A 16,519-nucleotide genomic window follows, 5' to 3' on the forward strand; every position below is an offset into this window, starting at 1 on the left:
CGATGTCAGCCCGCAAGGCGTTATCGATGTGGAGTTTCCGTATGTGTGGAAAGGGCGTAGCTAGTAGAGGCGAGAGTCGCATGCATGAACGGGTTCCAAGATGTAGATGCTCCCGAAACACGATGATCCCCAACCCTGCTCCCGCGTCTCCCAATCTACCATAGCGAGGCCATCAGAGCGTTGGGCCCCGCAACTCGCTTCTGGCGTCCGATGGCGTTCCTTCCGTCTGTACGTGAGGCGCTCATCCTGCCATATCTGCACTTGAAAGATTGGTACAGGGTAAATTAGGCTTTGGTTGCGTGGGTGCTGAGAGTGAAGATTGGTTTATGACGGCACCGTGGAGGAAATTCCGGGGAAAGGTAGTAGATGTGATAGAGAGGATGTTGATGTGAGCAAGCAATCGATCAATGCATCGTCTGCGGTGCGACGAATTCGAAGGCTGCGTCTAGGATGGCAGCGAGTTGGCAATTTCGAGTTCTGGTGGTGGTAGTCGGAGCGTGAGAACGTCAGTACGCGCTGCTGGCGTGACCCTCCGTTTGACGTGTTAGCTTTACTCCCCTCCTTTTCTTAGCATCGATTGGATATCTAGTACTGTCTCTCAAGGGACTCTCAGAACCGAGTACCTTATTGCGATGCTACGAGGTGTGATTTTTAGCTGTCCATTATTGTCTTATCTGTAATAACTGTATTGTAGTCGATGAACGATTTATGATTATATCGTCCGACCAAGAGAACGACCCAGTCAAACCAGATCGGCATCATCAGGCGCTGTAGAGGGATTTCTTCGCTGAAATCGGAGAAAGAGAAGTCAGAATAGAAGTAGTAAGTGTAAAGAGATTTGCGACGTACACGAAGGACAGAGTGCATCAGAACATCTGTGCTGGGACGATCGTTGTCCGGATTATTACCCTGGGGAACATACTTTGACGGAAAAAGGAGAGCCTCGGCCCTGAATTCGTCCAGTGACATCGACCCTTTAGCTGAAAAGGGGGAATTGGTGGCATATGCGTCTTTACGATCAGCCATCTCTGTCCGCAATTTGATCCATGGAACTATGTAGAACAGAAAAATCAAAGAAGAAACCAAAGGTGACGGTCACTTACGGCTTACGTAGAACACCATGTAGTGCATATACGCCCAGGCGAATATCTCCAGTTCGGTATCAACATCCGAATCAAGCAGCTCGACGTCCCGTCTAGCCAAGATCGAAAAGAACAGTTTATGCCATTCGGGATCCTTCGACACTCCTGGGGGCGGCGGAAAGTGTGCGTGGTCGCCTTGGTAGAGCATATTAACATGGCTTTCACTGTTGCGCAAGAATTGAGACACTGGTCCCATCTTTGTCCTCTGGAGTTCGTGAAGGCTGGGCCAGAGAGAACGGTGTGTTTTGTCGGGATCAGGAACCTCAGCCTCAGCGTCGGCGAGGCTGGGGATGAGTTCGTTATGGAAGGTCGCGATCCCAGCAGAGAGGTCGGGAGAGTGGATGGTGTATACCTCTGTGGCGTCCAGGGGGATTGGCCCGTAGCCAGCGAAGAATGGGCCATATTTGAAGTCGGGGTTCCATTGAAATGGGAGATAATTTGAATGTCCGTAGATGGAGGAGACGGGTCGGGGCTTCAGGTATATCTGGACGTTGGACATAGGAGGACAAAGAGAAAGAGGCTGATATTGAGCTTGGAGGACCTCAGACATCTCCAGGTTGCGGTGCAGAACAGCTGTGTATGCGCCGAATCATGTTCTCACCAAGATATTTTTCCTATACTCCTTGCACCAACCAGGCAACATCTAATCGATCCCTATCCTTGTTTTTCGCATTTTCGTTGGGCCGTTCGTGCATGGTAGAGGAAGATACCAGGCGGCGCCTTTGGAGTCTGGCGATCGTGAGTGGGTACATCCTCCCCTCCTATTTTGTAGCGCTGACGCGAGGTAGGGCCGATCAACACGTAGGGAGAATGACAGGAGAATATGGATCAGGACGGAACGAAGTCGAGCTGGTGGTCGAAGCAGCGTTGAAAGCTGGGCGTCAGCTATTTGGTTTGGTGACGTCACACTTCTGAGGTTCCTTCAAGACAATCATTTCCACTAATACGCGGCAAGTTTTTTCTTCTCGTTTTATACAATTCTAACACTTCATTACAGCTGAGCGATGGCACTGATCACAAAACGCTTGACTCGTGAGATCAAGGCCAACTTCCCCATGACGGACACCCACTGAGAAAAATAAACATCGATATGGAAGATCGGACTCTGGAGACGGATGATTTGTGCGCTCATAGTGCCGTCTTATATTCTACGTCATTTCCCCTCTCGCGTTAAGGTACGCGTTTGGTGCTAAAGCGGTGATTTTTTGTTCAAGTAACGAGAACTCTCAAGGAGGCTGCTACCAATGTCGGCGACCAATAGTGCGAAGGGAAGGGAGTATCAAAAGGTGATAAGAGCGGACTCGGGATGGTAGTTCTCCCTTCCTTCATCCACGATCAGCCGTACTCACTCTTGCTATAGCCCAATCTTATTCACCCACATCAGCGCGACTGTCACTTCCCTTGAAGCATGCCCTGATACGCATCACTCGATAGTTGGCAGCAGTCAATGTATGAAACATCCGCCGAACAGGATTACCGTCGTGGGATGATTCTTAGCTCAAGGAGGTACCCGCCTGTGCAGGAGGATAGTAGCCTAGGGGCGAGGCAGGGGAGGGGAGAGATGTTCAAACCTTCCGCTACCCTCGGTTCTCACTCTTGCCCTCCGCCTCTCGCCTACACAATCAATCACAACCCCTCAGCGCCATACGACATATCCTCTATGTTATCAAAGTTTCACCACCTGTATTCAGGTTCGCTTCGACGTGTATCGTTTGCGGGGGTGTTACGAGCATCTTCTGGCAGGCTGCATGGGTTTTTTTTGACATGAGATAAGGGGAAAAATTGCCGAATAGCAAACCCACTCGAGGCGTTTCTTTCTTAAGTCTGTGGTTTCCTCTCGCCAACATTCCGTTCTGACTTTTTCGAATACAGGTTCGTTTCCTATCTCCTCAGCTCTCAAAATAGTCCTTCTCAATGTCTTCGACTACTTAGGGTTCGTTTCATGTGCCCCAGATTTGGCGGAACTCTTGTCGTCGATGCACTCGTCGTCTATGAACTTCAGTCTGCGATGTATAACAAGTTACTCCTCGTGCCTGGTGCACCACACTGGTAAAGCCTTTCTTCAGCACAGTATGACAACTCACTAACGCTTCCTCTTTAGGGTACGCATCTCTCCTCGTTAGCATGGACAAAGTTACATTCATGCCTCAAGTACAATGCCATGCACTCATATTGTAGGTCTATATATCGCTTGTGTCTTCAGAAATCCGACTAATCTACGCTTAGCCTTTAAGCTGCTTGATCATCAGTCTGTCGAGAAAGATCACTCACTATGGCACTGAGGACGAAAGAATGATGCGCTACAATACGGAGCAGAAGGATATAGGGATTGACTGGCGAGTTGACGACCAACACAGATGTTCCAAACATATTTTAGGACGTTTGATGAAGAGGAACAGCAGGAAGAGGTCGAAGAAGAGTTCGAACTCAGAGATGAATCAGACAATGTCGACGGCGAAGAGGGTGGGGACGGTGAAGCTGCACCTGAGGATGGAGGTGCTAGTCATTGGTATGAATCTTCGAAATCCAAGGCCGATAAAGACAGTGTCTTCCCACGACAGATCGCTGAGATGTACCCACTACTGGACCCAATCATTACTACTGATAAAGCCTTCTTTGTACTCTCCATCCTAAACTCCAGCTCCAGCTTTCGTGACTGCGAAATCCAGCTCTTCGACTACCAGCATTTTAATATCGTGGCAATATTCCCAAACTCTGCAACATCGACGTCTGGTGTACCAAGCTCATGCGTTGACTTGTTCAAGTTGCTGTGCACGAAAGGACGTGAGCCGAGATGAAGGCACACCTGTCCATTATTCCCAAGCTTCATCACGTTCAGAGCAAGGTCTACCCTATCGCATTGAGCACCGATAAGCTCATTCTTCTTTGTGCACCTATGAGTGCCGGAAAGGTCGGCTTATTAAGTTGCATCTTGGTTTCGTCGCTGATTATTCTTGATACTTGGACCAGTGTGACGCGTAAAAACACTAATACTGATTATACGAATCTCATTCGCTTCATCACCATCGATGTAATCCACCCGCTTCAGGAGGAACATGGCCCTGTTCTGGAGAGCATCATCCGTCGCATGGAGTAAACTGATGGGTATGTTCATATCGCAATATTCTCCATCATTATATTAAGAATTTCTTTCTTTTCTCCAGTCGTCTGAACCTTCTCTACGGTCCTGGCTGATCCCAATTGAGATCGTGTACTACTCGCTCAAGATACTTTCCCGGGATGGCATCGTAAGACACTTGCATTTGCAGCAGAGCTCGCGGTGGCTGTTTACAGACTCTCTGGTGCGAAATCAAGGTCCCGCGGCAACATTGGTAGAGATTTCGGCCTGGTGTTGGCTGGCACTTTTAGTATAGGCAAAAGGTCCGTCAGCGCTGGCGTCTTGTCGGAGATGACTGTACAGAGATGTGGCAGTCAAGGCATTTGAGGCTTATGGACATCGGTAAAAAGAATTTCGCGGAGCTGGTGGCTACTACGCATTGTGTCACTTAAACAAGAATATATTGACACCTTTTAGTAATATCTAGATCCCATAACTGACCCATTTCTTCATCCAGAATTTGGAACACTGACACTTTCTCAAACCTTTTCCCTGGCAGGCTTCGTCTAACAACACAATAGCAGTGGTAAAAGTTACTCATAAACCAGGTGTCAACTGGGTCATAGGCAGGCATCAGGATGGTGTAAGTGTTTTCAGGTATCAGGTAATTGTGTGTGGTTGTGATCTTGAAACCATGTTCTATCCCACCCTCATCTTTAACAATCAACTCTGCACATTGATCACTCCCTTCCACAGCATCCAACCCTCGCACCAACCCCCTTTTCAATGGAGTACATTTCATTACTTGAGTCTTCATCCATCCTCTCATCTGTTAGCCACCAACTCGACAAACAAAGATCAACAAGGGAATGCCACTCGCACTTCGGTGGATTGTTCACGATGAGGTCTATGCTGGTCTGAATGAGCCAGTAACTAGACTTAGATAGTCACGGAGCGGGGAGCTTTAGAGTTGGGTAGATTAAACCTTAGCTGAAGCTGGGGTTTAAGCCAGCTGAGGCTCTACTTAAATACAAGTTCGGTATGCTAATAATAGACTACTGTGGTTCGGTAACCATGCATGAAACAATGGGAATTGTATGATGTCCGGGTGTCACAGCACAACATGAGAGTCATGCATTGACAATGTGTGAACTGTCCGAGCACTTGGATGCGCTGATAAGATAAAGACAAGCGCTGAAGAAGAAAAATGGAAAAATTGTAACATTACCCTCTCCTTAAGATTCATTCGTCCTGAATGATCTCGTTATATGTACTCACTCCCCCTTTTGCAATCACTTTCCCCATCACTGTCATAGCTGTCCCACCCCTTATGCTTTTCTTTGAATTCTTGCATTTCTGCAAGGTCTTCAGGGGTAAGGGAACCTTGACACTCCTCCATTGATGCGCTTGTTCCTCCGATTGCCTCCTCGTATTGGTGAATGTATTCATGGTCTTCATTCATACATTCTGATGAGGCTTCGGTGTCACCACATTCTGAAACGCACGGGGTGTTTGGGTCATGATACTCGATGATGCCTTCCGGTTGTAGGTATGCTTCAGGGATTTTGTTGTCCTTTCCGACTAGTTTCCCATCCGGTCGCATCGCCCACTGAATCTTTTGGAGTCTCTCTTCATATTCTTTGACTAGGGTCTCCGCATTTGCCATGTTGGCCTGGGTGACCCACAAGTTCTCCTCCACGGGGTATCCTTTCCACTTCACCAGGTAATCGGTGACCGTTCTGCGTGTTCTTCCTCTTCCCACTGTGCGATCTCTTTCTCCCACAATTTCTTCTATTTCATATTCTTCTTCATCATCAATGAGGTCAGGCAGTGGTCGACTTGGTTTGGGCTGGTTCAGGAATTTGGGTGGATGATATGGCATTAGTAATGCCTTGTTGAATCGATTGTGGATCCTCCAGTGAGCCGGAAGTTTGAGCTCATATGTGGAGGCACCCTTTTTGGATATTATCTCGAAGGGTCCTACATGCTTGTCATCGAGCTTTTTCTTTGGTCATGGAAGGTGGAGGTTTGTGATGTCCAGCCATACCTTGTCGCCTATCTGATACGATTCCGCATTTCCTTTATGCTTATTGTACACCTTCTTCATCTTTTCTGCTGCTTTCTCCAAGGCTTTCGCCACCTGCTCCTGAGTCCTTTTTATTTCTTCCACAAATTTTTCTACCGCTGGTACTTCTGCCTTCTTTCTTTCCATAGTCATTGTTTGTCCATCTCGTTCGAAGTTCACCTTGTACAGCGAATACCCTGTCGAGGAGTGTTTCCTGTTATTGTGGGTAAACGCAGCTAGAGGTAACCATTCCACCCAATCATCCTGTCGATAATTGATGAACATTTGCAGGTATTTGTTGATTTCTTGGTTTGCCTGCTCAGTCTGTCCGTCTGTCTGAGGGTGATATGTGGTAGAGGGATTCCCTTTGATGTTGACGATTGCATAGAATTCCTTGATGAATTTCGATATGAACATTGGGCCTCTGTCCAAGATGATCTTTGAGGGGATTACTCCATATCGCATGTAGACTTGGTCATGCAATATTTTTGCCCACCCTAATGATGATAGTTCTTGAGTACATGGTACTGGTATAATTGCCTTGGATAGCCTATCCATGATTACTAGGATTGCATCATATCCTTGGGATTCTGGCAGTCCGGTAATCATGTCTACCGTGATGTGATCCCACATCGATTTTGGAATTTCATTAGGGTGTAAGGGCCCCTTCTTTGCCTGGGTGTTTCCCTTTGTCCGTTGGCATACCTTGCATCCCTGCACATACTTTTCTACGTCTTTCCTCATCTTTGGCCACCAGTAATTGTGGAGAATCAACTCCTTCGTCTTCTTGATTCCTGGGTGCCCCACAGTTTTGTGATCATGCTTGGTCGTAATGATTTCTCCCCTTAGTTCCTGGTTTCTTGGGACATAAATTCTCCCATCATAGAACAAGAGGTCTGCCTTTTTGCTCATGCCCTTTTCGTGATTTAAAGACACAGCTATTCCCTTGTCCCAGTTCCCCAGGATTTTGGTAACCCTCTTGATCTTGGCATGGACTTCTTCCTCGGTGGGCATTTCCATTGCATGGAAGTGTTCTGGCTTCAGCACCACTAGGTCCTTATTGTCTTCCTTCCCCTGATCGTGGTCATCCCTTCTGCTCAGTAAATCTGCCTTTCGGTTCTGTGCACCTGGTTTGTGATGAAGAGTGAACTGGTACTCTGCGAGCTCTGTCACCCACTGTGCTTGCCTGCGGTTGAGTTTCTGCAGTTTACGAAAGTACTGCAGATTTGAGTGATCTGTCCAGATTTCAAAGTCCTCCCTCGCACCCATTAAGTAGTGTCGCCAGTCTTCTAGGGCGATCATTATGGCTAGCAGTTTCTTGTCGTATATCTCATAGTTGCGCTCCATATCGGAGAGAGACTTAGACAGGAATGCCACAGGCCTCCACTTTCCTTCCTGTTCTTGTGACAATACCGCCCCTACTGCTCCTTCGCTGGCATCCGCTTCCACTCGGAATCTCCCGTAGTCTAAGGGGATGGCTAAAACGACATCGTTTTTGAACTGCTCTTCTATTTTTTCAAATGCGTCCTGTTGCGCCTCCCCCCACATCCATGGATTCTTTCCGGTGAGCTTTGTCAGTGGTTTTATGATTTTGCTATAATCTCGTATAAACCGCTGGTAGAAATTGGCGAACCCTAAAAAGGATTGAAGTTCCCTTTTTTTTGTCGGGGTAGGCTATTCCAGTAATCCCGCAATTTTGATGGGGTCCATACGAATCGATCCTTCACTGATGATCACACCTAGATATTCTGTCTCCTCTACTTCAAACTCGCACTTCTCCACTTTGAGAAACATTTGTTTTCCTGCAACTGCTTCAACACTTCTCTTACCAGCCTTCAATGTTCCGTTTTTTCCTTTGTGGCAATGAGGATATCGTCTAAATATACGGTTACATTTCCTCCCACAATTAAGTCCTTGAAGATATTGTTCATCATCCACTGGAATGTGGCGGGCGAGTTGGTGAGTCCAAAGAACATTATCAGGGGTTCATACAATCCCCGGTTCGTCCTGAAGGCTGCCTTCCATTCATCTCCCTGTTTGATGCATACATTGTTGTATCCCCACCTAACGTCCATTTTGGAAAAGTATTTGGCTCCCTTCAGCTTGTCCATCAGTTCTGAGATTAATGGTAAGGGATAACGGTTTTTAATCGTCATCTCATTGAGCTTTTGGTAATCTTGGACAGGTCGAAGTTTGCCATCCTTTTTCTTGACAAAGAAGAATGAGGATGCCATGGGAGATTTGGAAGGCTGAATCCTTCCCATGGATAGGTTTTCATCCAGGAATTTGTCCAGCTCTTCTTGCTCGGCAGGGTTCAGGGGATAGACTTTGCAGTCCAGACTGGCATTGGCATTGGAGATGAGTTTGATGGCATGATCCCATGGTTTTCGAGCTGGGAGTTCATCAAAATTGGCTTTGTCAAACACGTCTTTGTACTCCCAATATTGTTTGGGTACCATTTCTTCAAACGTCTTCTCCTTTTTCTCTTTGTTCACCTTAGCAGCTAGTTCGTTTGATTTGCTGCCCATGGCTTGTATGTTGAACGCCTCTTCAAAGTCCACCACCAATATCATATCACCTTCTTCGAATTCTTCTCCCCATTTTGCATCGGGATCCTCATCAGGTAGTTTGAATGGTATTTTGCGGCAGTCGCACCGGGCTAGTACCACCGTTCCTGTTTTCCAGTCAATGGTGGGGTTGTGTCGTTTTAACCAGTCAAACCCCAGGAATAAGGGGGTGGTGCCCAGGTCTACAACTGCCAGTTCCAAATACTCTGTATGATCCCTGATCCATAACCTTAGTTCTGCGTACTTGGTGATGTCTCCTCCTTTGTTCCTGGTCCTGTCAGCATTATAAACTGGGACAGACCTCGCAACCTTTCAAGTGTTGAGGAAATGGCTTTTCGCCCACTTCCAGTTGATGGCACTGCCCGTACACCCACTGTCTACCAGGGCGGTGATGTCGTATGCATCTAGGGTGTCTATCCTTTTGATCTGACATTTGATAGTGATGCTCCATCCCCAGCCCCTGTGTATGTACTGTGGGGGTAGGGCCAAGTTGTCTAGCCATTCTAGGGCTTCTTCCCTGTCGAGGTATGTCTTGTCCGCTTTTTCCTTCAAGCTTTCCACTAACTCATCGTTCACCTCCATTATTCGTCTAGGATGTACCCACCCATTGAGTACACCTCGCATCTCACTTGCTGATTTAGCTAAACGGAGCGCACATCGGGTCCAATCTGGACTGAACGGTTGCATCCATCGCCATTCAGGGTACTCCACTGAAGAGTACTTGGCTGGTAGGCCGTTCAGCTTTGGGGTCTTCCCCTGGTCACCATTCGCTGCAGGTTTTGTGGCCCTTTGTTCTTCTGCAGTTACTGAGACTTCTGCCTGTTCACTTGCACTACTAAGGACTTTTCCACTCAGGGATGGCCCACACAGGGAGGATTTTTTCAAGTTCCTCAAACTCTGTTGATAGCTGAAATCGTCCTCCTCATCTGGGACCTCTTCCACGGTTACTGCACTTTTAAGAGAACATAATAGTCCCTCCTGCCCACCCACTGAGGGACACGAGCCCCCAGTGCCATTATGGGAATTAGGAAGGCATACCTAGTATATGAGAATGTCTCCGTTGGGCTTCAGGACAATGCTGGGGTCCGTCGTTTGAGAGAGGAACCTGGTCTGCTGGTCACCGTTCTCAGTTGCAGAAGTGTTCGGTGGTACTTGGTGAGCGCTGCCAGTGTAGTCCTCAGCCGGTTGCCCCTCCAGAAGTCCACTTCGGTTGGTCTTCTCGCCCCCTGGGAGCTTGATCCGAGGTTGGGCATCGCTCCTGCTTCCAGGGACAATGTCGGTTACTGTCAAACCTTCATCTGGGAGCACTGTTATGCTACAGGCCTCCACTGTCCCTGCGGCATGATCCTCCGCTTTCCTGAGGGGTTCTTGACCATCACAGCTGAGCCTACTTGTTCTTGATCCCCCACCACCAGCAGCAGTGGTTTGCTTGTCCGTTTCTGAAGTTGCGCATGGATCGCGCCTCATGGGGTTCACTGCCGGTTGTTCAGTGGGGGAAATCCCTCGTACCCCATTGTTGTTTTGCAATTCTGACTCCATGGGTTCGATACTGAGTGCAGAAAATTTGTTATAATTTGCATATGATGTACCTACAGAAGTATCATAAGTTTGACCAGTGAAAGATGAGCCCGTACCCTTGTCCATGAAGTCCTTGGCTGACAAAAGCAAATTGCTTATTCTTTCGCCGGCTCGTCTTTTACCTCCTCGACCCTTGTAGTGTTTGCTAACCCTTCTTCCTTCTCTGCCTCCACCAATAACTGTCTTAGTCTGGCCACGTTCACCTTCTTGCGTGGTGGCAGCTTCACCTTCTTCCACTTGGACTTGTCGGTGTCGCATTTGTTGTCACAGCTGAAGTGTCCTTCATGCCTGCATCGGAAGCACAGTTTCTTGGCCTTCAACTCATCGATCTCTATTGGCTGTCCCTGTCCACCGTACGTGGTACTGCTTGCGTCTCGCTTGTCACTGGAATTCCCAGAGCTGCTGGCTTTTTCTGACGACCCTTGGTTGCCTCGACCTGAGTTATTATTTGAGGAGGGCTTATTGGGGTTTCCCCCAGACTGGGCGATGTTGTACTGGTAGTTGGCATTGATATGTATCACCCATCATTTCCACTCGGCATAGGTCATGGGATGGTCATTGTCCCCATGCATGATGGTGTTTCAGGTGGTTGGGTGGATAGCCTTTTCTACCGTTTCGAACATCTGTTTTTTGTCTCTGAATTCGTCACACTGGATCGCCAATTCCTCAAAGCGAGCGAAAAACTCCACCACCGTTTTGCATTCCGACTGCTTGAGTTTCTGCCACTTCTGCTTCTTTATGGCCAACTCCGCCTCTTCCTGGAATCTCGTCTCTAACCGGTTTCGGTATTCGAACCAGTTCAGGTATCTCCAGTGTCCTCATACTGGGTCCCGATAGATGTGTTCCTGCTGGTCCCACCATTGCCTTGCCTCCCCAGAGAGGTATCCTTCCACGAATGCTACTTGATATGGGTTGTCGCCATGTTCGTTCATGGTGTAATATTGGGCAAACACCTTGAAGTATTTTTCGCACTGGTTGAAGTACTGCCTCATCGTGTCCGAGCTCCCATCCCACTCGTCGGGTACTTTGCACAACTTGGGCTTGATACTGTCGTAAATGTTCGCTGTGGCTTGGGTATGTAAATGTGACGGAGCGTCGGTGGCGGAGGCCCTGGTGGAAGTACAGCGGGGAGTGTGGGATTCAGGGGTTGTGGGATCGAGCATAGCACCCAATTGTGGTGTGGGCTCAGGTATCCTCCTGGCCAGTTATGCCATGGTACTGGTGGTGGTGCCGAGGGCAGGGTTTGCGATGGCTGCTTGGTTGCTGAGTTGCTCAGTTCTCCTTCAGCATACCCGTCATCAGCCCCCTGAGCTGCCGCTCGTACCGGCAGTACTATTGGCATGGGTGCTGGCCTTCTGTAAGGGGCACTGTACTCCTTCAGGTCCTCGGGATGGATCATGTTCCAAATGTTTGCCATCATGCAATACGTTTTGACCATGATAATATTTGTTGCTACTAATTGATTCCCAGCATGCCCTGCACTGCTGTAATCCATTCCTGCCTCCATCATCCTCCATCCCAGATCCATGCATAATCCATACACGAGTACATCAAATAGTTCGTCCCATGTGAGCCCCCATAGGAGCATTGAGACCATCGCAACCTTCCTATCCAAGACGAGATGCACCTCCTTGAGCACCTCCCTGTAGTATCCTCCTACGGGTGGCTTCGTCGGCATATTGTCCTGGATCCAGACGGGGGGCCGAGTAGATTGCTGCATATCTTCAGGCCTCATCGTTGTTGAGTACCGGTACTCCGGTCCAGTCGTAGGTTGCCATGCCTCTGAAGGCAGTGATGTCTTCAGGTTCGGAGATCCCGTACCTGATGCATATGAAGTTGGCACATGGGTGATGTGAATTGGAGACCCAGGTCGGGTTGGGTTCCGAATTGGGGATGGCAGTCCTGTCAAACTCATGTGGCCAGGTTCGTTCTTCATATTCCCTGATGCTCCTGCTGAGTGCTGCCACCTCTCTTCCAGCCTCCAGACAGGCCTTGACTTCTGGAGGGAGCCTGGCAGACTGTATGTCGAGTCCGGACTTGATGAGCACGAGGTGAACCCGGGTCCATGGTCGCTCGAATGGGATGACGGGGCTGGCGAGCACATGGGCCTCTGTGACTCATCGGTTCTCGGTGACAAAAGCTCTTTTGGGCTGTCCGTGGGTCGGGGAGTCTGGTCTAAGGGGGCCTCGATACGGTGGGTAAGCAGGGACCCCTTGAGAATGCCAAGGGTACTCAGGGAGGGGGAGGGGATCATTGTTGGCCTCGATCCAGTCCCAGATGGCTTGTCGCTGCTGGTCTTCAGGGAGGGGAGAACCATGGGGGGTGTAGGGCTCAGGGGAAGGGGCCTCGATGGTTTCCTGGGAGGTCCTGGAAACGATGGAGGTACTTCCGCTACTCGCGGCTCTTCCCTCATGGATTGGCCATCTGCCCATGCTTGGGCCATTGCCTGGTACCACTCTTCGTCCAGGGGAGAAGGCTCGAATTGTCGAGGAGGGTGCTGGGGATGGGGACCAAGGATGGTAAGATCCTCCATCTGAGTCTCCACCATCGTCGATTCCTGTCCGATTGAGTGCTTCCTCATATGCCTGGAGTGCTTCGAGGTAGAAGCTTCTGGTATGGGGGTCAGGGGTCGTTTCTGTGATCGATGACGGAACAAGGTCATCGATGCGTCCACCTTGTCGGATATACTCCACAAAATCCCTTTCTTCTTCTTCTCCTGGCTCTGCTGGGAGTGGGATGTTTGGATGGATAGGTGTGAATCCTGCGCTTGAGTGTTCTGATATGGGCTCCGTGATGTCAATGGATCCTGCTCGACTGGAGACTGGGGACGGGATTGGGGTGATGGGTCTGCCATCGTGTAATATCGGGAAGGGGGGGGCTATAGTGTTAGGGTACGGTTGTACGTAGTAGTATGGTACCGGTAAGTGTGTGATGGGGGGAACGGGTTGTACTGGAAGTCGTGCATGGTCTCTGCATTGGCAGCAAGAGAATACTCTGCCTATTGCATATAGCAGGGCACCTGCACAGAATAGCCTGAAGGCTGTTGCGATAGAAATGGTTTGGTGTTACGATTTATTCACTTTTTTCCTTTTTCTTTGTTTTACTCAGCCTGATTACTCATATGCGACCGTCACAGACAGTTTCTCACAGTACTATTATTAGCGTATCCAAGTGTATTTAAGTAGAGCCTCAGCTGGCCTAAAACCCAGCTTCGGCTAAGGTTTAATCTACCCAACATCGAACTCCGTGTTTCGTGTCTCCTTGTTCTCTATCGACTTGATACATCATCTTTGACTTGCTAGAGTATCGACCACCGAAGTGTGAGTGGTGATCCTAGTTCGATCTAAGTCGATTAAAGTTGGTTGATAACATTTAGCCGAAGCTCGTCTTCAGTTGCCCAGCAATTGTATGCTGCCCAACATTTATCCCATCATCGTAATCGCTGCAGTGACCATCTGGGTCCTGCCCCTCCTGTTACCGGATCCGCTGATCTTAGCATTAACGGAGGTCGGAACCATCATCATTATCCTGAGGACTTACGTCTCGGCTCCAATCCTTGCAGCCGTCCTCGTAACCCTCTTCATAGGAATCATCCACTACTAAATCATTCACCCTGGAGCCAGTTATCGTCATCATACGAATAGTCGCTATTTCAGCGATCATTGTGCTGCTTACAACTAGCGAACTCTATCTGGTCCTAACCATCGCATGGTTAATCGTAACCGTCGGACTCTTCGAAGAATAAACCCACGCGTAGATGCCCTTATCAGACGCCATTCCCATAATCTCCACCATTTTTATACTCTTTTTCTTGTCCATTTCTTTATACCAGATACGCCGGTGTTGCTGCCAGCAAAGGCGAATCAGGTCGCAGCTCCCGTTCCATTATGTTCCAACCACTCCGGCATACCTGCCTCAGGTGATCGACATCCCTGCAGCCTCACAACAAACTCTGCATGATGGACGACCCATCACACCCAGAGGACCTGGAGAGTCCCTCTACGCCTCGTCGCGATCCAACTCGGGATCCTCAGAGTTGAGCACCGACTCCTACAGAAGCGCTACTGCCGAGTCAGTCGACATCACCAATACCCGGGGCGTACTCTACGAGCGAGGAGACTCGCCAGTACCAGGAATCTTCCATCAGCCTACAGTCCGCCGCGAGTCAAGCGACGACGAGTCAGGAGAAGAAGGAGGGAGCATGGAGTCGAGCGAAGAAGGCGCTCTCAATCTCTGGGACGAAGAAGGATGCAGGCTCCGCAACTTCCTTGAGAACGATGGGGGGCCAGACGAAGAAGACTCTGACCCCGATCCTGGAGATGAGTGGGCGGTTAGGGAAGTCCAAGGAGGACTCCCAGCAGAGGAAGCAAGGGAAAGAAGGAGATACGAGAAGAGCCGAGCAAACAGGGACGACTTTGATGAAGATTCCGGAGAGCTTGGCCTTGGGGCCTCCGCCACAACTACCTCCCATACAGATGGAGCAAGGGCCCATGGACCTAATTGGCCAGCCAACCGGGGAGTACCAGTCGCCTGGCATCCCCGCACAAGTTGGGTCTATGCCGACCCAGGGGAAGAAGCTCCTGTGGCCAGAATTCTGGCCGCAAGGACCATCCCAGTCTCCCTGGTCACAGGGACCAACACAACCACCACCGTCATCCCCAGGCCTGAATCGGAGGATCAGCAGCTCTGGGCCGAGTTCCCAGATTACGACCCCGAGGAACTTAGAACAGTTGCCGGCACCGGAGAACTCCCCAGAGTCCCCAATTTTACCCCATCGGTTGCGTCTTGAGCCTTTGCGGAACCCGTCCCCCGCTACCAGTGTCCATGGATGCTCCTTTATCACACGCTCGTCGAGTCCCTCGAACTCTCTCGAGATGCCCGGCTCGCCCCAGAAGTTCAGGCCCGAATGGACAGAGCAAGAGCGAACGACACACACATCCGACAAGCTGAAATCAACACCCTCCATGGGCCCAACGCACTCTGGGATCTCCCCCTCGAACCCGATGCAACCCCTGCCGAAGTCGAGTTCAGAATTCGAACCACTGCCCTTCGATACTCCGGCGCAGCCCAGCGAGCAGGAACAGACCTTGAGGCATGAAGGAGAGCCTGGAACTCCTACCAGGCTGAGATCAGTGACGAGGACTCCGACATTGGACATTGGAGAAGGAACCGAGAGATCGACTGAATCACCCGAGAGAGGAAGGAAAGGGAGGATGCCGAGCAGGCCACCAAATCAATCCATCGAGAAAAGGGTGATGGAGGCAGCTCGGACCATGATCATTAGTGCCGGAGCATCGGTACCAGCCATCTTCAACCTCCTCCCTTGGGAGGGGTTGTATGAGATCATGATGGAGGACATGGAGAAGGACCCACAGTGGCTCCTTACCGATGCAGGAGCAGATTACCGGAGCGCCAAGTACAGCGGTGACGTCTATTTGATGAAGAACATCTTAGAGGTGGAGACGTGGCACTGAGCAACGATAGTGTGGAATCTCACTCATCCAGACCATCTACGGCAGGGGTGTGAAGCCTACCGATGCCCTCAACCGATGCCCCACCCCCTGGAGACCTTCACGTTCGGCGCAGGAGCCGGAGGGGGGGATGACGGATACGCCGGAGAGGATAACGACGATGGGTGGGCCGACGCAGGAGCAGGACCCTCCAAAAAGGGAAAGGAGTCCATGGTACCGTCACGACCGCCTCAAGGGCCACCAAAGCCCCCGGCTCCGCCCTCGTATCCGGGTGGGTACCCGTCACCAGGGGAGAACCCGCATTTGCGCTCTCTCCCTCGGCTGCCTAACCCCCCAGTCCCACCGGTCCCACCATCGCCCCCCGAACCTATTCCTCCTTGGCAGCTGGCCCCCGGAGCCGTAAATAACCCCTGGAACGATGTAAAACCCAAATTAGTCACGCAGCCCGAATACTTTACCGGGGTATCCTCCGACATCAACCGCTTCCTTCACCACTGCGAGGTGTACTTCCAGGTCTTCCCAATGTATTACACAATGAATCAGGAGGGGCAAAACCCCTACCGTATCACGTTCGCGCAAGGATACCTACGAGGGGAAGCACAGCAGTGGTGGGGCGACCAATACTATTGATACAGGGA

The 16,519-nt window shown here is 50.0% G+C and overlaps 3 protein-coding genes across 3 annotated transcripts; 1 reads left to right on the forward strand and 2 right to left on the reverse strand.

Moving 5' to 3' along the window:
- Nucleotides 1-742: 742 nt before the first annotated feature.
- On the reverse strand, nucleotides 743-1,692 carry EV420DRAFT_1480266 (uncharacterized protein; the record flags this gene model as incomplete). The annotated part of the gene is made up of 3 exons (XM_060469662.1): nucleotides 743-787; nucleotides 850-1,052; nucleotides 1,104-1,692. The coding sequence occupies 3 exons, from the start codon at nucleotides 1,690-1,692 to the stop codon at nucleotides 743-745; spliced, it is 837 nt and encodes a 278-aa protein (XP_060330408.1).
- A 1,483-nt stretch (nucleotides 1,693-3,175) lies between these two features.
- On the forward strand, nucleotides 3,176-4,353 carry EV420DRAFT_416315 (uncharacterized protein). Its single transcript, XM_060482027.1, has 5 exons — nucleotides 3,176-3,191; nucleotides 3,244-3,316; nucleotides 3,369-4,053; nucleotides 4,113-4,247; nucleotides 4,307-4,353. The coding sequence occupies exon 3, from the start codon at nucleotides 3,500-3,502 to the stop codon at nucleotides 3,938-3,940; it is 441 nt and encodes a 146-aa protein (XP_060330409.1). The 5' UTR covers nucleotides 3,176-3,191; nucleotides 3,244-3,316; nucleotides 3,369-3,499; the 3' UTR covers nucleotides 3,941-4,053; nucleotides 4,113-4,247; nucleotides 4,307-4,353.
- A 7,512-nt stretch (nucleotides 4,354-11,865) lies between these two features.
- On the reverse strand, nucleotides 11,866-13,264 carry EV420DRAFT_1683647 (uncharacterized protein; the record flags this gene model as incomplete). The annotated part of the gene is made up of 2 exons (XM_060479246.1): nucleotides 11,866-11,907; nucleotides 11,960-13,264. 2 exons carry the CDS (start codon nucleotides 13,262-13,264, stop codon nucleotides 11,866-11,868), a joined length of 1,347 nt encoding a protein of 448 aa, XP_060330410.1.
- Between the last annotated feature and the right edge of the window lie 3,255 nt (nucleotides 13,265-16,519).

This window comes from Desarmillaria tabescens (genome assembly GCF_030435595.1).
Source record: "Desarmillaria tabescens strain CCBAS 213 chromosome Unknown EV420scaffold_19, whole genome shotgun sequence".
NCBI classification, from domain to species: domain Eukaryota; kingdom Fungi; phylum Basidiomycota; class Agaricomycetes; order Agaricales; family Physalacriaceae; genus Desarmillaria; species Desarmillaria tabescens.

Coding starts and splice junctions, on each gene's coding strand:
- EV420DRAFT_416315 (XM_060482027.1), top strand. CDS start 3,500: ATGTTCCAAACATATTTTAGGACGTTTGATGAAGAGGAACAGCAGGAA.